The sequence below is a fragment of the Carex rostrata genome, chromosome 1 (assembly GCF_964058835.1).
Source record: "Carex rostrata chromosome 1, lpCarRost1.2, whole genome shotgun sequence".
NCBI lineage: Eukaryota > Viridiplantae > Streptophyta > Magnoliopsida > Poales > Cyperaceae > Carex > Carex rostrata.
Genome location: NC_135918.1, coordinates 10,374,236 through 10,394,624, shown reverse-complemented (window position 1 = coordinate 10,394,624; position 20,389 = coordinate 10,374,236). Strand labels below are relative to the sequence as shown.

The 20,389-nt window shown below is 36.5% G+C and overlaps 5 protein-coding genes and 1 long non-coding RNA gene across 8 annotated transcripts; 3 read left to right on the top strand and 3 right to left on the bottom strand.

The window, feature by feature from the left end:
* Positions 1 to 24: 24 nt before the first annotated feature.
* LOC144566062 (CASP-like protein 4B3) lies at positions 25 to 2,108 on the bottom strand. Its single transcript, XM_078315928.1, has 3 exons — positions 1,749 to 2,108; positions 1,277 to 1,412; positions 25 to 358 (listed from the first exon to the last, which is right to left on the bottom strand). Exons 1-3 carry the CDS (start codon positions 1,994 to 1,996, stop codon positions 167 to 169), a joined length of 576 nt encoding a protein of 191 aa, XP_078172054.1. The 5' UTR covers positions 1,997 to 2,108; the 3' UTR covers positions 25 to 166.
* Positions 2,109 to 5,396: 3,288 nt separating this feature from the next.
* On the top strand, positions 5,397 to 6,276 carry LOC144566056 (uncharacterized). Its single transcript, XR_013515108.1, has 2 exons — positions 5,397 to 5,749; positions 6,084 to 6,276. It is a non-coding gene; the product is annotated as an uncharacterized LOC144566056 (long non-coding RNA).
* A 386-nt stretch (positions 6,277 to 6,662) lies between these two features.
* Positions 6,663 to 7,981, bottom strand: LOC144556724 (uncharacterized). Its single transcript, XM_078305170.1, has 3 exons — positions 7,664 to 7,981; positions 7,023 to 7,176; positions 6,663 to 6,908 (listed from the first exon to the last, which is right to left on the bottom strand). Exons 1-3 carry the CDS (start codon positions 7,979 to 7,981, stop codon positions 6,826 to 6,828), a joined length of 555 nt encoding a protein of 184 aa, XP_078161296.1. The 3' UTR covers positions 6,663 to 6,825.
* A 1,329-nt stretch (positions 7,982 to 9,310) lies between these two features.
* LOC144558016 (uncharacterized) lies at positions 9,311 to 12,808 on the top strand. 3 transcript variants are annotated; one of them, XM_078306720.1, is made up of 2 exons: positions 9,311 to 11,941; positions 12,582 to 12,808. In XM_078306720.1, exon 1 carries the CDS (start codon positions 9,342 to 9,344, stop codon positions 11,745 to 11,747), a length of 2,406 nt encoding a protein of 801 aa, XP_078162846.1. In that variant the 5' UTR covers positions 9,311 to 9,341; the 3' UTR covers positions 11,748 to 11,941; positions 12,582 to 12,808. The 3 variants fall into 3 exon arrangements, with proteins under 3 accessions (XP_078162846.1, XP_078162839.1, XP_078162855.1); XM_078306713.1 differs by having other exon boundaries at positions 9,311 to 12,045; XM_078306729.1 differs by lacking the exon at positions 12,582 to 12,808 and adding an exon at positions 12,121 to 12,550.
* Positions 12,809 to 13,548: 740 nt separating this feature from the next.
* On the top strand, positions 13,549 to 16,048 carry LOC144566048 (uncharacterized). The gene is made up of 2 exons (XM_078315908.1): positions 13,549 to 14,892; positions 15,246 to 16,048. Exons 1-2 carry the CDS (start codon positions 14,036 to 14,038, stop codon positions 15,883 to 15,885), a joined length of 1,497 nt encoding a protein of 498 aa, XP_078172034.1. The 5' UTR covers positions 13,549 to 14,035; the 3' UTR covers positions 15,886 to 16,048.
* A 124-nt stretch (positions 16,049 to 16,172) lies between these two features.
* On the bottom strand, positions 16,173 to 19,150 carry TBL34 (TRICHOME BIREFRINGENCE-LIKE 34). Its single transcript, XM_078315896.1, has 6 exons — positions 19,016 to 19,150; positions 18,543 to 18,856; positions 18,134 to 18,305; positions 17,366 to 17,562; positions 17,066 to 17,224; positions 16,173 to 16,661 (listed from the first exon to the last, which is right to left on the bottom strand). Exons 1-6 carry the CDS (start codon positions 19,061 to 19,063, stop codon positions 16,316 to 16,318), a joined length of 1,236 nt encoding a protein of 411 aa, XP_078172022.1. The 5' UTR covers positions 19,064 to 19,150; the 3' UTR covers positions 16,173 to 16,315.
* Between the last annotated feature and the right edge of the window lie 1,239 nt (positions 19,151 to 20,389).

Below are 20,389 nucleotides of genomic sequence, written 5' to 3'. Positions count from 1 at the left end.
CTCCTATTGAAGAACAGAATATCAAGTATTCAAACATTCTTTGTGGAAGTAGAGTATATATATTTCATTAACTAATATAGGAAAGGCATATTATTTACACACAAGCCAATAAATCTATGAATACAATAGTGGGGGGGGTGGTGGTGGTAAAATGAATCTAACTAAATTAGTCCAGAAATTGTTGGGAAAGCTTGTACCCGGAGATGAGAGCTGAGAGAGCAATGGCCAGAAATGCAAAGAAAGCCATGCTAATGGATGCTGCTGATGAGTCTGTAAACAGGTTATCGGATCCTTTTCTCATGTAATCTGTAAGTGGTGTCCCTGCTGACATGCCTGATATCAGAAGGTAGGCTATCACCTGCATGGTTTTTTCAGAGGTCTATTTACTCGTCCCATACCAGACATGAACAGGTTTTTTCCCCTACTACTCTCTTGATTGTCATATATTTTTGTTTTCTTGATTGTCATATCATTATATTTTCATATAAAAAGAGATTTTTTCAAGATAATTTCATTATGAAACATATAGAAGAAGAGGAGGGTTCAAATGCACCCAAATTTTTGTGCACTCAAATGCACCTTATCTTTCAAATCCTTTTTCTCCGTTTTTAAAGTCTAAATAGTCAATCCGAACCGTTAGATGCGATCTATATATTAAGATGTGCTTGGAGACCAAATTTTACATTTTTTGGAATTTGTTTACTATTTTTAAGCCACTTTGAAAATCGCTGATTTTACATTTTCTGGACCATTGGATCAGCGATTTTCAAAGTGGCTTAATAACTAGTAAAAAAATTCCAAAAAATGTAAAATTTGGTCTCCAAGCACATCTTAATATATAAATCGCATCTAACGGTTCGGATTGACTATTCGAACTTTGAAAACGGAGAAAAAGGATAGGGTGGTGCATTTGAACCCTCCTCATAGAAGAATACCAGTTTCATTTTCCTTTATTTCTCATTAATGTCAGACCTTGTAAGGTACAATATGTACTTGTAATAAGCTACAATTTTGAGGGATATACATAAAATTTAAAGAGTGAGTCTATGGTACCATGCATAGCACAGATTAGTCTGTAATACGGATCAATATTTTCGTTTTCAAAATCCTAATTATCAATCCAAACTGTTTAACATGATCCCCATATGGGTATAATATTAAATGGTTCTGATCAATTGTTAGAATTTAGAAAACAAAAATATTGCTCCATATTACGGACCAATCCGTGCTATGCATAGTAGCATAGAGGCATATACTCACTCAAATTTAAATCTACCTGATCTCCTGCAAAGTCGAGAAGCGACGCTGTCTTTCTCGGCAACATGCCTTTATTTTTATGTGATTCATAAAATTTCAGAGCAGTCTGCCCCATGGTGTACAAAAATGCAAGGATAGCAACAGCCAAACAATACCTAAAATAGGCAAAACGATTTTTAATTAAGAAGAAGATTTGTAACATCAATTTATTCTGCTGTGTTGTATTTTTTTTATTACAGTTTATGAATATGTTATGAACACAACTTTCAGCAATTTATTGTATTAAAAAATATCTAGAAAGAATAATATACGCTATTTAGAAGAAAAAAAATATCTTACTTTGGTAAATCATAATAGAGGAGAATAATTACATTTTTATAGTCTCAATTCTCATCTTGCTTTAAATTTTATAACCAACTAGTCATTACATAAGTCGCAAAGAAATTATCAATTTGAGAAAAAAAAATGGTAAAAAGAGGGAAACAATTAACCTGTATTCCTCATATTGATCAAAGTTCTTGCCATCACCATGCTTGTTAGATGCCATGATAATTAGAGAGAGGAGAGAGAATAGCCAACCCAAGAGCCTCAACACCACAATACCTTTTCCAAGCAATGCATCATCTCTATAAAAATTCCCCATGGTCAATTTGATGGCATTGCCGGTTGAGTGGACATTGCTGCCTCCATCGGTAACTCCCAGCGGGTGTGTCGTGACCGGTACTTCCGGTGTCGTCATTGTTAATTTGTTACGAGCAAAAATGGTTCCTTGGAAGGGAGGTTTTGTTGTTTGTTGGAGACGGAAGGGGGAGAGGAGGGGAGTTGGCGTGAGTTGTAATCCAATTAAGTCTTTGCTTAAAAATAGAATAATAATAAAATAGTGCTATTTAAATAGTTTCAAAAAAATAATGATATTCTAGACTATTCAAATGAGTGAGAATGACACGTTGCTTACCAAAATGTTCGTCATAATGAAAAGATAGATTGTATATAAATAATACAAGGGAAGAGGAGAGGCATGTTTGTATCCAGTGTCAGACAAATCAAAGGAAGGTGGAGAGCCGTTTTCTCAAGTCCATTTTCATCCCCAAGGTTTCACTTATATCATACTGGGTTTTTTTTTCATTATGACTGCTTGTAAAAAAAAAAAAATATATATATATATACATAGAGAGAGAGTGTGTGACTAATGTGCATTCGAATGTATATGGGCCGAAATATATACGGTCCAAATTCAACTTTTCAAAATCCAAATGATCGATCCGAACCGTTCATCTTGTTTTCCATATTAATATGTGCTTGGAGACCAAATTTTACATTTTTCTGAATTTTTTTTACTATTTATTAAGTATTTTACAAAATTGTTGATCCAACGGTGACTGCTGATTTTACTGTTTTGTTAAGCCACCATTGGATTAACAATTTTGTAAAATACTTAATAAATAGTAAAAAAAATCAGAAAAATGTAAAATTTGGTCTCCAAGCACATATTAATATGGAGAACAAGATGAACGGTTCGGATCGACCGTTTGAATTTTGAAAAGTCGAATTTGGACCGTATATATTTCGGCCTATATACATTTGAATGCACATTAGTCACACACTCTCTCTCTCTCTCTCTCTCTCTATATATATATATATATAAAATTGAGGTTGGCTACTCTACTTACATAAGCATATGAGGGTATATGCTTATAACTCATTTTTTCGTTTTCAAAATTCAAAAAGTCAATTTGAACCGTTAGATGTGATCTCTATATTGAAATGTGCTTGGAAACCAAATTTCACATTTTTCTGAATTTTTTTACTATTTATTAAGCCACTTTGAAAATTGCTGATCCAACGGTGGGTTCTGATTTTACTGTTTTGTAAACTCACTGTTGAATCAACGATTTTCAAAGTGGCTTAATAAATAGTAAAAAAATTAAAAAATATATAAAATTTGGTTTCCAAGCACATTTCAATATAGAGATCACATCTAACGGTTCAGATCGACTTTTTGGATTTTGAAAACGAAAAAATGAGTTATAAGCATATACTCTCATATGCTTATGTAAGTAGAGTAGCCAACTTCTCTCTCTCTCTCTATATATATATATATATATATATATATATATACAGAGAGAGAGAGAGAGAGATGGGCTATGGTGTATTGTAATGCATGGAGGGGTTTGTGCATTGGACCATAAATCTAAAATTCAAAATCCAAATGACCGATCCAAACCATTCATCTTGTTCTCCATATTAATGTGTGCTTGGAGACCAAATTTTACATTTTTCTGATTTTTTTTACTATTTATTAAGTATTTTATAAAATTGTTGATCCAACGGTGGCTGCTGATTTTACTGTTTTGTTAAGCCACCGTTGGATCAACAATTTTGTAAAATACTTAATAAATAGTAAAAAAATTCAGAAAAATGTAAAATTTGGTTTCCAAGCACATATTAATATGGAGAACAAGATGAACGGTTTGGATCAGCCATTTGAATTTTGAATTTTAGATTTATGATCCAATGCACAAACACCTCCATTCATTGCAATGCACCATAGCCCATCTCTCTCTCTCTCTGTATATATATATATATATGAGGAGGGATCCACTGCCTCAATTTTTCGTGCCTCCATTGAACCTCCAAATTTAAGCCGTATATCAACCAACTTAATCAACGGTTTGGATTGAAAGGCTCATTAGCGAAAAATTCTTTCATTTCGCCTCCAATTTTTTTTTCCTCGCTTTTTTCACTTGACCTCTCAACCTTACTCCAGTCCGCCCATCCTCTCATCGGCGCACCTCCGTGCCCACCCTCCGGCGACGACGCTCCGCGCCAGCCCAGCGCGTTTTCACTTGCCCTCCCCACCAACTGCTGATTCTCGCCCCTCTTTGCCCCCTCCCTTTGCCCCTGCGACGGCAATGCCCCTCCGTACTACTCTAGTAGTACTCTATGCCGTGTCTAAGCTCGCACGTGAAAACAAGGAGCGCTCCAGCCGTCTCCCTTACCCTTTCAAATCTTCTCTCCATTTATGGTAAGCACTTCTCTCTCTCGTTCTCACTAATTTTGTTAAATGTTGTCGTAATTAAATTGTGATGTCAATATACATTAACTTGGAGTTAGAGGTAATATAATTTTAAGAAGGTACAAAGAATATGATGACCTGGACCTACTTGCTTATACTGGTAAGTCTAGTATGGGTTAAAAAAAAAACTCACAGACTGAGCTAAAAGGGTGGGAGTAGACCTACTTGCTTATACTGGTAATTCTGGAAGCAAGCTTGCATTCAAAACACCAAAACAGCCATTGACTGTATCACAAAGCTGTAATCAAAACACCAATTTTGCAAATTTTTCCCTGTCGTGCTTAGCTTTTTTTTTTTTTCCCTTAAGCAATGGTCATACATGTGTTTTTGAATTGTTTTAAAAGATTGTGCTGTTACTGTGACTTTTGCATTGTTTTAAAAGAGTCGTATTACATAAACCTATCTTTCCCTAATCATTTCTGAGTTCTAACATGTGTATTTAGATTCCAGGTATAGTTTTTTAGTTGTGAAAAGAAATTTACTTAATTGATTCTTGGTATACTGGTGTTTCATTACAGGCCTACAAGTGGGAGCAGGATACCAGTTTGTAATGAATTCACTTTCCTTTGCTAATTCTCAGGGTAGGTTGCAATTTATATTAAGTTGTAATTTGATGTCGGAGGAGGGGCCAACAACGAAGGCGGTTAAGGATTATTTTTTTTCTTTTTCTTTGGGATAGAGATCGGGATTAAGAATAGAGGCCGGGGAGGGGCGCTGGGCTGGCACGGAGCGTCGCCGGAGGGTGGGTACGAAGGTGCGCTGATGAGGGGATGCGAGGACTGGAGGGAAGGTCGGGAGGGCAAGTGAAAAAGCAAGAAAGAAAAAACTGGAGGTGAAATGAAGATTTCTTTCGCTGATGAGTCTTCTAATCCATACCGTTGATTAAGTTGGTTGATATACGGCTTAGATTTGGAGGTTTAATGGAGGCAGGAAAAAATTGAGGCAGTGGATCCCTCCTCTATATATATATATATATATATATATATATATATATATATATATATATATGAGTAAGGCTACTCTACTTTGCAAAGCAAAGAGGCTCTTGTGCTTTGCATTTTGGTTCGTTAGATCTCCTTCAAGATTCGTGCAATATCAATCAGATCAGTGAATTTTCGCTGGAAATTAAATGGAGGTGGAACTGGACCCTCCAGTTATAATCTTTCGACCCCTCTTTCTTCCTCTCGACCTCTCCCTTTCTTTCTCACACGACCAGCGGCAACCACCAACAAAACCCCACGCCTTCTCTCACCCGACTCAGCGGCGACCAGCGAAACCCCCGCGGCTCTCCTCTCCTTCTTCCACGCGACTCCCTCTCCTTCCCCCGAGGCCCGCAAATGGTGTTCCAGCGCCACCTAGGGTTTCGACGCCAGCGATTTCAAACCCTACTCTTTCGGCGCCACCGATCGGAAAATTGTACTCCACTTTATTTTGAAGTGTCAATTTTCAGTGGCACTGTGTGGCTTGAATTAATTTTACTCTCTTTTTGTAATTTGAATGAAGTCACTAAGTGAGTGTGATTTGCACTGTATGAATCAGTGACCACTCATGTTTTCAATTGCATAATATGTCACATGTAGATTTTCTTGAAATTAATCTATTTGGTGTACGGGACCAGTTTGGTACCTGATGCAAAACATGGTACTGGTACAGTACCGGTTTGACCATAGTAAAAACACATGTTGTTGCTCGGGAAGCATTACAGATGTACAGTAGCAGTTTGATTCGTGGTTTGTTTTTTAATGTGCAGTTATAGTGGAGATTAATCCTCACAAGGTGTCATTACAAGAGCGAATAAGGGCTACTGAAATGTCTCCATTAAATTTATCCATTTTTTGTTACTTCATTATGTATATTTGCGACATGTGCAATTTATAAGGATGATAGAACTTCATATAAAGATTATGTTAAGTCTGGATTCTATTTGTTGTTTTGAAAGATAATGCTATATTGTCCTTTAGAACAACTCTTGTTGACCAAATTATTATATGAAAAAATTGTTATGGGAAATTGAATGCTGATGATATATATAAGTGTATGCATTTTACTTCTTTTTGTTTCTTTTCCTTTTTATAATGAGATAAGGGTTGTAATTCCTTATAATGTTTATGCAAAGAAATAGAAACATGTTATATGTATAACTTGGAGTAAAGATGAAATAATAAGTGCTTTTGACAAGCTTCACACTGAGCAAGTAAATTTATTCAAATTTTGAAAGCCAATATGTATATGCACAAATTTATCGGATTGAAAGCAAAACCATTTATAGGGCAGTATGAAAGCTAAAATTTGTATTCTGACTTGATGAAGAAGAATGAGTGCTCACATAAATTGCCAACATAAATTTCATATAAATATTTAAACAAACTTGGGCAAAATAGTACATTTTCAACATAAATTTCCAGCATAAATTCTCACATTAAGTCTCACATTCAACATTTCCAAAACAACACAGTACCATGTCATAAAAAAAGCAAGCACTAGCTACTACATTAAACAAAACCCTTATTATCCACCCAATTGTAAACAGTTCTTGTGCTTGACCCAATTGTTGTTTCTTCTATGACAGTAGCTCCTGACAAAAAAAAAGAAATTGAATTTAGAAATGCAAACATTATGAAGCGATCTAAATACCTCAATTAAGTACTATCTTAATTAAATACTTCTTCCGATCTGAGGTGGCACATGCCTGTATGATGAATGTCGTAGAACAAACAAGTAGCAGCTTCTAGTTGTCTCGAAAACACAAAGGCAGGGCATGCAACAGAGTTCACTGCTCGTGTCATGGGTGATCGGCATATAACAGACAAGATTGACTTTGAGTGCTTTGCAAAGTGCAACTTCTACATTTAGAATATGAGAAAACAATTAACTGTATACTGGAGGTGCTTGTTACACTAAGATTAAGAACCAAGATCAGAAAATTTAGCTTAATTAATTATAATGTACTACTGCAAATCCAGCATCAATCAGGACAAGTACTTTTTCATTCCAAATTGAAAATCAACCAACTTCAGTTATTTTACTATAACTCCAAATCTACGTACGATCAATAAAGACAAAAGTAACCATGTATATCGTTCCGTCCAATTTGAAAAGAGTCTTTACTACAAAAAATACAAGTATACATACAGAGCCAAACAAACACAAACAACACAGAGAAATTAAAATATAAAATTTCAAGCTACATTAGATCTTAATAGAAAATTTCATGATTGTGCAAACTAAAACTACATGTCCCCATTGGTATGATCTTACTACTGACTCATGCATAAAACACCTGCTGCATTTACTCTGGAATATTTTCACGACAATATAAATATTTCTTACTCTGTGTTGCGAAATAGTCGGGCTGAGGTTTCCTCTTCCGATCGGTGGCGCCGAAAGAGTAGGGTTTGAAATCGCCGGCGTCGAAACCCTAGGTGGCGCTGGAACACCATTTGCGGGCCTCGGGGGAAGGAGAGGGAGTCGCGTGGAAGAAGGAGAGGAGAGCCGCGGGGGTTTCGCTGGTCGCCGCTGAGTCGGGTGAGAGAAGGCGTGGGGTTTTGTTGGTGGTTGCCGCTGGTCGTGTGAGAAAGAAAGGGAGAGGTCGAGAGGAAGAAAGAGGGGTCGAAAGATTATAACTGGAGGGTCCAGTTCCACCTCCATTTAATTTCCAGCGAAAATTCACTGATCTGATCTGATTGATATTGCACGAATCATGAAGGAGATCTAACGAACCAAAATGCAAAGCACAAGAGCCTCTTTGCTTTGCAAAGTAGAGTAGCCTTACTCTATATATATATATATATATATATATATATTAATTTGATAGGTTTTGGAGTTTGTGTTATATAGACTGAAATGACACTAATATAAGTTATATTAGCCATATACAATTTAAGGACCTGTTCGGTTGCACTAGTGGGAATAGGAATGGGTACGGGAATCAAAAATTTTGAACTGAAAATTACTGTTCACGTGGAAAAAAAAATTCAGTCCGAGTGAATTTTCATTTTCCCACGTGAACAATAATCTTCAGAGTACAGCCGAACAGGCCCTAAAGGACTCATTCGATGCAATTGAAAGTCCTGACACCAACTTGAATTTTTTTGAAAACGTTTGAAGGACCAATTTACTGCAAATGATTATTCAGGGACCCATTTGTTTTTTTTTCTAAAAAAAGTTTAATGACCAAAACCTAATTTTTGTCTCTTTTTTTTTAGAAAAAAAAAGTGTTTGCCTGAATTTATGCAATTTGAAAGTCATTTTATATTATCACGTCTTATAATGTAGACCGTTATAGTTTCAAATAATTGGATGAACTGTGACATACACACGAAAGTTTATTATTTTTTATGTGTATAATGCAAATAATGTATCAATAACATTCGAACTGTCAAATTTTAAAAATTTGAATTTGTTTCAACATTTATTAAGATTATAAAATTAATTCATGGCTAAAAAAACTCTACTCATATCTTAACACGAAACATGAAACTTGTCACCGCAAATCCGTGGAGGTGTGCGTAAAATACAATATATACTCGGAACCTACAAGCAAATATTTTTGTGGAGCCTAAATAGATTTTGCTTTGGTTTGGTGGTGAGATTAAGATTCATCGCTAGATTATGATTACATCTATTGAAATCTAATAGTTTCACTTTCAGTGGGTCCTTAGCTAGAGTGGCTAGAGTCGAATAATACATTGTGATTATGGTCTCGTATCATTTCGTACTGTGATCAAAATATCAAGGAGTTGTCATGACACATGAATGGTTACGACAATAAACACGTGAATTACAGTATGTAATGGACACACACGTTGTTCGTGATGCCATTTTTGCCACACTACTCTGAGCCGCACATCTAATTAGGAAATGTTTGAAGGATGAATAAAAAAAAGAAGTCTGCGAAATGTTTTCCTTCCGACAAGTGGGCCCAGCCACACAGCCCAACTGAAACGATACCTTTCTTTCTTGCTTCTGTCATTCTGTGTGACTCTCTCTCTCTCTCTCTCTTTAGGAAATGGCCGCCATGAGGCCACGACCCTCTCTTCTCCACCTCCGCCTCCGCCGCCGCAATCCTTTCTCTTACTCTCTTCTCCGATCCCTCTCCTCCGCCTCCTCCGCCGTTAAAGACATCTCCGCTCTCCTCTCTGATCCCTCCTCCGTCTCCCGCCTCCCTTCTCTCCACCTTGACTCCCTCATTTTCTCCCTCTCTTTCCAGCGCCAAACCCCCGATCCCAACCCCAACCCTCGACCTTATGCCTTACTCCTCCATTCCCTCCTCCACTTCAACCGAACCAATTCCGCCCGCCTTCTTCTTGTGCGCCTCCTTGACCCATCCAACACTCCTCCTTTCTCTTCCCTGGACCTGGTCCATGCTGTCGCTCATACGGTGCCTTCCGAAACCTCCCCCTTTTCACCTGCTGTCGACACGCTCATCCATGTCTGTTGCTTCAATTTTAAGATTTCACCATCAAGATCAACCCTCCCTCTGGAGGCTTTTAGAATATTCCTTTCTCATGGGCTATGCCCGACTCTCAAAACTTGTAATTTTCTTCTGGATAATATGGCTCAAGGTGGTCATTTTGCCGCTGCACGTGAGGTGCTCGACGAAATGCGCAAATGGGTTGCTCCGAATTCCTATTCTTACGCCCCTTTGATTCACTTGAGGTGTAAGGAAGGAGAGCTACAGGAGGCAATTGCGCTTCTCTTGGAAATGGAAAAGGTCGGTGTTCCACCATCAATTATTGCTTATAATATGCTTATAGATGGCCTATGCAAGAAAGGGAGCCTTCATGAGGCATTTAGGTACAAGGAGGAGATAATTAAGAGAAAATTAAAACCTGATGTAGTCACTTATGGGATCTTAATCAATGGATTGGTTAAGGTTAATAGGTTTGAAGGTGTAGATGCTCTTTTAAAGGAAATGCAAGCAATGGGTATTACACCAAATGAGTTTGTATACAACACTTTAATTGGATGGCATTGCAGAGTAGGTAATTGCAGGTATGCAATGGAGTTAATCGATGAAATGTCTTCTAAGAAAATGACACCAAATTCAATTACTTACAACTCTATTGTAAAGGGATTGTGCAAGGAAGGCAATTTCGACCAAGCTGAACGACTTTTTGAGGTGATGTTATCAAAGAGAATGATTATACATGTGGGCTTATTTAATACCATGATATTTTGGCTTGTTGCAAGGGCTTCTCGATTGGACTCAGCTTTAAGACTATTTAGCGAAATGGTGTCTAGGAAATTGAAGCCGAATGATTCTCTCATGACTACATTTGTAAGGTCACTTTGTAAAAAGGGGATGTGGAAGGAGGCAAAAGCTGTGTGGTTAGATTTACTAGAGCGAGGTTTTGGGGTTAATGTTGAGACCTCTAATGCATTGATTCACGGCCTTTGTAAATTGAGAGATATGAAAGAGGCAGTTGCTGTGTTAAGAGAAATGATAGACAAAAATTTGGTTTTGGATAAGGTGACATATAATACTCTAATATACGGCTGTTGTAAAGAGGGCAAAGTGGACCAAGGGATGCAACTTTGTGATGACATGATTAAACAAGGGTTTAAACCAGACAGTTACACATATAATTCTCTGATTTTTGGATATTGCAATTTGGGTCAGATGGAGGCGGCAGTACGGGTTTTGAACGAGATGAAAACTTCACGGTTACCCGTGGATATTGTGGTATTTGGTACAATCATACATGGTTATTGCAAAATGAAGGATGTAAACCAGGCTCTGATTTATTTGCAAGAGTTGATTGATTTGGGGCTAAAACCGAATGGTATTATATACAATTTGATTATTGGAGGATATTGCAGAGAAGGTAATGTCTGGAAGGCTACAGAACTATTTGATGATATGAAGTGTAAAGGAATTGTACCAACCAAGGTGACTTATTGCACACTAATGAATGGGTTTTGCATTCTTGGCCGTTTGGAAGAGGCCAGGGGTATTTTGGGGAATATGAGGGACAATGGGTTAGAGCCAGATGTGGTAAGTTATACTACCATTATTACTGGCTGTTGTAAAATGGGACAAATGGTTGAAGCCCGTAAGTTATTCGATGAAATGTGCACAAATGGGATTGCTCCAAATAAGATCACTTACACCGTGCTTATTCATGGTTACTCTAAAATCGGAAAGAATGAAGAGGCAAATGCAATTTTTAGTGAGATGGTAGAGAGTGGTGTGGTGCCAGATAATATTACTTATAATAGTTTGATTTTAGGTTATTGTGAAAATGGTGTTTCAGACAACTCGGACAAGATTCTCGAGGTATTGTCTGAGAGGGGGTTTGTATTGGACGAGGTCTCTTATACAACTTTGGTTCATGGAATTACTAAACCCTGGAAGCATGAGGTCTCATCCACCGAACAAGAAGGCTTTTCTAATCAGAGTTTTGGCCCTTGACCCTAGATCCTACAACCTTTTGCTGATGGGTTGAAATTTGTTACGAGCCAAATCGGGCTTGATCCATAAATGAATTCAGAATGCTACTTGATCTGTGTAAAGTGCAAGATCTGGAAATGCGACAGTGAGCTTACTGGATCATTTTTGGTGAGGTATATCTGCTCAGGTGGTCAGGTTCAGATCTATAAATCCAGGTCCAAGTTAAACATTGTTAAACTTATTTATGTTGATGGGATTGCATGGTGAGAAATTGAGTCTTAAGTCTTAACAGCTCACCTGTTGTTGGCATTACTTTAAGGTTAGTAATGTAATTCCTTTTTCCTAGTATTTATTTTCTTAGTTTCTTCTTTTGCTTTTCTTGACATTTTTTCAGAAGATTGCCAAATTCATCAGAGTATTACCTACTGGAGGTACTTATAATGGGAGCGGGGGTTTTCCAATGGGCATCAAACCGAAATCTGTCTGATGCCCAGTCTAAGTCGTCCTGTGAATCAAACTTTCTGCGTGAATCTCAATGCGGATTGGACGGCTTAAACCAGGCATCGGGCGGATTTTGGTTGGATGCCCATCAGAACCCCTCCTCTCCCACTTATAATTAGCTTGTAGACCAAAACTAAATACAACTGTACCAGCCAGTTCATTCGTAGGCTTCTTTTTTAGGGTTTACATAACCTTTTTCACTATTGTATGAACAGTCATTCCTGAAAAGAAAAAAAAAATTAGCTGCAGTGCTAAGCATTAAGCAAAATAAAAGAAAGTACATGGTAGACAAACTTGTAAAGAAATATTGAATTACTTGAGGTGTGCCAACTGTTTATTGCTGTATGTATTCAGGTCAAGAGAGAGAGAACAGTGAAGGTAATGACTGAGGCATTACTAGTATAGAGGAGGTTATGAATTGCACCAGTAGCAACAATTTGATGGTATTTGTTTTTCTTTACACCTGTAAATGTAATCTCTTTTTGTTTTCTTTTACTGTCTTTTTTTTTTCATTTGAATAACACAAATGTATAAACACAACAGATTTTGATTCGAACTATGTAGTTAAGATGTTGATTTCACCTTGTTGGATTGATTTTTTTTCTTCTCCCCCCTGTTGTTCTGTGTGTATTGTTTGATAATTTACCTTACTAATTTGAACAATTGAGTGCACTGTTACTACCCTAGCCCCACTAAAAATTCACCTACACAAGCTTTTAGTGAGGGTTACAGTCTCTTTTGAGATGCGATTGCGTCCCTTTCTAAATTTTTAAATGTTTTTGCTTGGTTTTTGTAGGTTTAATTGAATTTCTAACATTTAGTTTTATGAAACTAAAATAAGGCCATCGTGTGGCTACTTCTCTCTGATCTTCCATTCTTAGAGACATGAGTAATTTAACCAGTATAAAAACTTGAGTGGTACTGTTTAGCCAAGTGATAGTTCAAATGGGGTTCACAAGTCATGACTATTTATAAACCTGAAATGACTGAACTGCTGTTTTCAGTTCCTTGTTCTTATATACAAATTATCACTTTTTACCATTCTAAAAGGTATTATGCTTTGATAAATTGACTACTTTCTAACTTTCCAAGTGAAGCACCATTTTGTCATATAAGAATGGTTAGTAACTACGCCAAGGAATGTTGGTTGGAATAAAGGTCTCATTAGTGCCTTTCTAATAGAATATGCCACTTATCTTCTTTGAAGAAACTCAAAGGAATGTTGGTTGGAATAAAGGTCTCATTGGTGCCTTCCTAAAAGAATATGCAACTTATCTTCTTTGAAGAAACTCAAAAGGAATGTTGGCTAATGTCATGTTTAGTTGAACAACCCCACAAGCTTTGATGATCTGGAGCTCTATCTGGTACGAAAGTGAGAATCTGAGATCAATTTCTTTGCCAGAACTGGATTCCGCCGTATTATGTGCCGATTTCATTCCCCCTCCATTTCAATCAGATACATCTTTTTTGCATGTCAGAATGGGAGAGGATCGAGTTGTTTCTGTGACTGGAGGAGATCAGATTACATCCAGTATCTAGTCAATTTTTCTCTCTCAAGGAGTAAGGCAAAACACCACTAGACTATGATAGCGAGTCTTCAACTTTCCTTGATCTCAACCGTTTATAACATTAACATGATTCAGTCACGCTATAAAAGTTTGCACTATATAGAAATTACACTTCTAATTGATAACAACAACTTTTATTCTCTACCAAGTACTAACACTATCTAGATAATTAGTATTTTCTATGTATATATATATATCCATCAATTCAATACGTAGCAGTGGATCACAACCTCATTACAAATGGCTACTAATTCCCTTGTACCTGACATCTGGGAATGGATCACAACCCTCCCACCAATCCACCAATGGTATTCAAATTCTCTCTCACTCCAGATATGTACCTCTCTAGAAGGAAACCATTCACTAACCCTAGTCATCAACAAACCCCCCAAACTACACCTACCATCAAACCTCTCTTTCTCCATCTTTTCTACCAGCCATATGCCGACCTCACTTTGGACCTCCAACTCCTTCCGATTGAATGGCCATCGAATCGATGAAGAAATTATGCGAAAGTTTTTCTTCAACATAGTATCTGCTGTACTCAAGTACGGCCATCAGAACAAATATACCTTGAGAACAATTGCATTGGATGCATGCGAGAGTTTCGCAGATGCATTTGACATTGCATTCCTCACCCTTGCTTTCCTAGTTTGTGTATATGAAGCCCCACTTGATCCTAGGCGCAGTTTTGTGGAAACAATTAGAGTTTGCTTGGCGACTACAAAAATGAGGGAAGCATCAAAGAAACTCATGCGGGTTTTAGGATCAAACATTGAGGAGCAATGGATGAGGTCATTAAACCTAGGGTTTACAAATTGGATACTTGAGTTGAAGGCTTTGGGCAATGAAGAGTTGATGACATCGACATGTTCTCCTTTGTTCTCCTATGCTATTTCACCTAGTAATCTATGGAAAGTTCAATTGTATTATCCTATGGTTCTGATGGCCACAGAATTTACTAGCAGTAGCACCAAGGACACAAGGCTGCAATTCTCTCTCAACTACCAACAATTTGAGAGTGTAATTCAATTTCAGTACAAGTTGAAATTCAAGGAGGATTGGATCGATATAAACGTGAATGTGGATAACATAAGGTTGGTACAGAACTATTACTTAATTAATCACCTTTTTGAGTTCTACTAGTTCTGTGCAATAGGTCTGAAATGCTTCAAGAATCTTAACTCGTCAACTATTGCAAACTATAATTTTTTAGGTTCACAGGCACCCGAACCGTAATTAACTTTTTTTATTTTTTTTTATCACTCAAATTGCTGAAAGAGTAGCACAAGCTAGTACTAATCGTAATACAATGGTTATGGTTCGCTTATACATCTAACCAATATTCGTGAACAACTCTATTTAATTAAAATATACTTCACACAAACTCAACCTTGTAAACTCTATTTCATCAATTGATCTCAGACTCACACATGTATCTCTTTCTTAGGTGTAATCTGATCAGGTTGGTATCTGAAACCTTGATGGAAAAGCAAGGCTATGGCTCTGATGAAAAACACTTCCCGTCCCGCATTTGCTTGCAACTCACTCCTCTGCTCCAATCTGACATACTCTCAGTCACAGTGAGCAAATCCACAGACAATCCTGCCCACGAGGTCGGCATATCAAAAACAATGGAAAGCACCTTTGAGCCCCCAAGATCCATCGGACTCTCCATATCATCACAAGAAACCATAGTATTAAGCCTAAAGCCTTGGAAATTTGAACAGTCGGTGTATGGTGACAGTGCAATTCTCAACTGGATTCTGCATGATGGTGTCAACGGGAGAGAAGTATTTTCGTCGAAACCACCGAAATGTGCATTGTTCAAGCCAAAATCGTGGTTTCAAAACAGGTATACCAGTGCGCACCGGCCGTTTACAAGGGAAGGAGGTGTCATATTTGCCGAAGATGAGTATGGGGAGAATGTTTGTTGGAAAGTAGGAGCAGCAGTTATAGGAAAGACTATGGAGTGGGAGATAAAAGGGAAGATTTGGTTGACATATTGGCCGAACAAGCGAAGGACGCATTATAGTGAGACTAGATTCTTAGAATTTAAAGAATTAGTGTATCTCACTGTAGAAAAGTGAGGCTAATTAGTTAATTTTAAAACCTTAGGTTAATTGAAGAAGATGAAAAATTGTATGTCATAATTGTTTGAATAAATTCATAGTGTGTATTTCGAATGGCATATAGATTTGGAGATTATTTTCTTTGTTCTTATGTGCAAATGTGAAGTTTTCACCATATAAAGAATATGAGTCTTTAGTATTTGAAGCTATCTATAGTACAAGCTTTGCCTCTCTCTTCTCACAAGTCATATCCAGTTTCCTACAATATCACACTATGTTACCAGTCTGTTTGCTGCACAGATATAAAAAAAAGTCATTGCCTTGATTTATTCTCATACTCCTTAATTTTCCACCTATGCGTTAACATTATCTTACAATTGAATAATTTCAGTGGAAAAAAAAAGTTAAAAAACTGGTTAAAAAGAAAGAAAACCAAAATCTTTTATGTTCATGGAAAAATATTTGCATACAATATCTGATTCCATATGTCAGGAACACCAGGAAGGCACCAGTGTATGCAATCAGCGTAGCTACTCGGATCCTTCAGTGATTCCTCTGTCAGTGGGTCCCACTGCTTCCTGTATATGGAAGGGTGTGCGTCTTTACGGTACTCCGACAGCTGTGTGATATTTAAGAATTTCACATTCACACCCTTTTGTTTTAGATCTTGAATAGTGGTTTCTACCACATGCATGTATCTCGGGTCGGATCCTTCACCCCAGTATCCATCTCGTAATATCGGTAAGGTTTCATTGTAGCAGTTGTGGCCACTATCAGTCCCCCATTCATCTCCTCTATAGAATATATAAGTGTGATTAAGATTTGCATGAATTTTTCTATTGGTTACCACAGAAAAAATTTGGTACTCACTCCAAAAGTACCAACTTCTGCTAAGATTTGCATGTAAATAAGTAGTATAGGTTTACTTTTCTATTTCTCTGAAAACTTTGTTTGAGGTAAATTGGGGCAAAATTCAGTTGATCAGGTTAAATTGAGTTATGAAATTACCAAAATGTTGCTGAGCTGCGGCTTAACTGGTGCAAATTTGCAGTGAACTGGGGTTTTATTGTTCAATTGAAGCTTTCTCAACCTCCATGGGTTTTCTATTTATGTGCATACTAGGGAAAATGATAAAATGGGTAATACCAGCATATGTCCACATTGTGATCTAGTGCTGGAATGAACCTACTATACTTACAATGAATGGGTCGGTGACATGCTCATGAAGAAGAGTTCGGTCCTTGTGTGATTGATGTGAAATTCAAGCCAATCAGACCAAGCTTTAATCGCTAACTCATAACCCCTTAAACTCTCAATCTCCTTGTAGACGCCACCATCCTCTTCAAATGAGCCCCACCTGGGAACATAAAAAATTAACCGAATCAATTTTAAATAAAGAACTAAAAATAACTTATACTGAATAATTAACATAGTTTGAGATATATATATAGATAGTGAATGCTTGAGCAAATGTAAAATGCAGAACAAAAGAACTTACAAGATCTTCATATTTCTCCTTCTCCACCAAAGGTAAGTGTTAAAAACCAATATATCTGCATCAGTCCAGTGTTTTGCATGTTTTTCGATCGAATGTGCTCTGACAATTCTGTCTGGCACACGGTGGAGCACTGGGTGGTCTGAGTTTGACTCCACTAACAGTGGGGACCAGTAAAAATCAACTGATGCATTGTAATCCTGCCATATTTATCAACTTCATTGTCATGTTTTAACATATTCTAGTAGTTGTTTCTTATAACTTTTCCCAAGAAAACAAATTTCTCTTTGAGAGAGTAACTCTTTTGAGTAACTTCTTTACTTTTCTTATATTGAGCAAAACTAGGGTGTGATGTGCTCACCAAAAGAGTGCAATTGATGTATTAATTTTTTAATTGTTTTATGTATTAATTTTTTATCATTTTTTTGACCGCTTGATCATATACTAAATTAATTCAAGACTTTAAAATTTTTGCATGTATATGCATCACTCACGAAGTACTTGAATTTCAATGATTTGAATTGGTAGTTCAAAGTCAATCTGATAGTCTTTTGGAGATGTACTCACCAACCCGTCTTAGTGAGCACATCACACCCTAGTTTTGCTCTCTTTTTTATTTGTGTATTACTCTATATTTCACAAATGGAAGGAGCAAGGCAATCTATCCATATGTTGTAACCATTTGGTAACAATTTAAAAAAAGAAAAAAAGAAGAAGATTATGATTAGTGTATATACAGATACAAATTAATAATGTATTAATTAAGTATACCTTGATCTTAAAGGACATTAGGTTTTTATGGGTTTCCATGGTGTTGTTGGAGCCATGTGTGGAGGTATCAAGGAGGCAAACCATGGAGATCCATTGGTTTCTGTTCAGTGAATCTCCAACAAATACCATCCTCTTCCCTCTTAGTTTCTCCAGCAACTTTTTTCCATTGAATCTGCTTGTATTCATGCAAAACTTCACCTGAGAATTCTCATTTCTATTACCCAAAAACAATATATAGCACCCTCATTTACTCGGATTCAGTACTAACAAGAAGCATATATTTTAAAATGCTGACTTTCGCATTCATGTGAAGATCTCTAAGAAGGTCGATTTATGTGAGATAGGAAATTCGTTGTGAAAATGAAAAATATATTTATGTGATCAATGTATATATATATTATATACGTACCTAGGAAGGTTGCACCCATCTGGTTGCCATCTCCATTTCTGATACACCAAATCCGATCTTCCAAACTTCATGCATGCCGATTGATCAGACATGAACCGGCATTGCCTCTCATTATAAAGCGGGTACTCCATGTCATCATAGACCCAACGACCAGAGAAGAAGTCGCAGTCTCCCTTATTTTCTTTTCTTGATGTTATTGCATTATTAATGGCCTTCCAATTGCCATTTTGCAGTCGAAAGGATGCAGCAAGGAATATTAAGAGGCCAAATAAGAATGCTACTAGGGAATTGAACTGATTTCTTAGTTTCATCATCTTAGGAGGAACAAAAAAGAATTAGTGTTAGATATTAAAGCTAATTAATTAAGGACATTATTGTATTACATTACATGCATATTCACATATAGTGGTTATATATCTGTGCATATATGGTAGGTTTGAAGAGTATACTGAAAAACAAACAAACAAACAAACCTTTAAATTGAGAGGCAAGGGAGAAGATTTGAATTTTGAAGTAGGCATATTTGATTGGTTGATAAATCAGGCTATTTAGGTGGTTTCCAAGGTTTTGCTTCCTGTGGAAGGGTTGAGTTTAGGTGAGGGTTGTTGAATACTTTGAATGCATCAGCTGGTGTACCTAAACTTCGTGTCAAAACAATTTTTATAAAAAGGGAATTCAATCTGAAGCTGCTCCATCACCTGATATATATATATCCTTACAAAATATGATAGGCAGGAGTATTCAAAAAGGAAATTAATTAATATTCACTCATTGGATATATATATATTGATGTGCTTTCTTTAATTACTAGCAATTGGGAGGGCATTTGATAATTGCTATATATATATATATATATATATGAGTTAGGCTGGGTGCTATGGATAGCATAGTGGCCTCTATGCTACGGCTCAATATTCGAGTTTTCAAAATCCAAACGGTCGATCCGAACCGTTCATCTTATTCTCCATATTAATATCTGCTTGGAGACCAAATTTTACATTTTTCTGAATTTTTTTACTATTTATTAAGTATTTTACAAAATTGTTGATCCAACGGTGACTGCACAAAACAGTAAAACCGTTGGATTAGCGATTTTCAAAGTGGCTTAATAAATAGTAAAAAAATTCAGAAAATTACAAAATTTGGTCTCCAAGCAGATATTAATATGGAGAATAAGATGAACGGTTCGGATCGACCGTTTGGATTTTGAAAACTCGAATATTGAGCCGTAGCATAGAGGCCACTATGCTATCCATAGCACCCCAGCCTAACTCATATATATATATCATTCATTCCTGTTTATTTTTAGGAAAAGTAATAATTAATTAATTAAGGAAATCAGCACAGTACTAAGATTGAAACTTCCCATATTTCTAATTTCTATTTTGTATATAAATTAAGGGAGCAAATCTTCAAAACCAAATTAATTAGGTAACATGTCTATAGGCTGATGCGTATACTATACATTACATATATATATATATATATATATAAGAAGTAAGGAAAGTTTGGTGTGTATTCTTTAATTTGTCGTGATTTGTATAGATCTCTGCGCATTCCAGCTAGGAAAATGAAATGAATCTGCTGGTCTACTTAAGTAATCATTGTTTTTTTTTTAAGCTTCACATAGACTGGAAAGTGGCTTATTTAATAATTAATTGTGATGCATATTATTCATTGAATTATATATGACAGTGTCACACCGGGGCCAGTAGAGAGATGTAACAATTAATCTGCCACAAATTATATATCAAGGTTCTAATTAAGGTTCATCAAGTTTCTTTTTTGAGGTAATTAATTCTAAAATCTATCAAATTAGTTTTAAATAACAAATTTAAATTATTGAA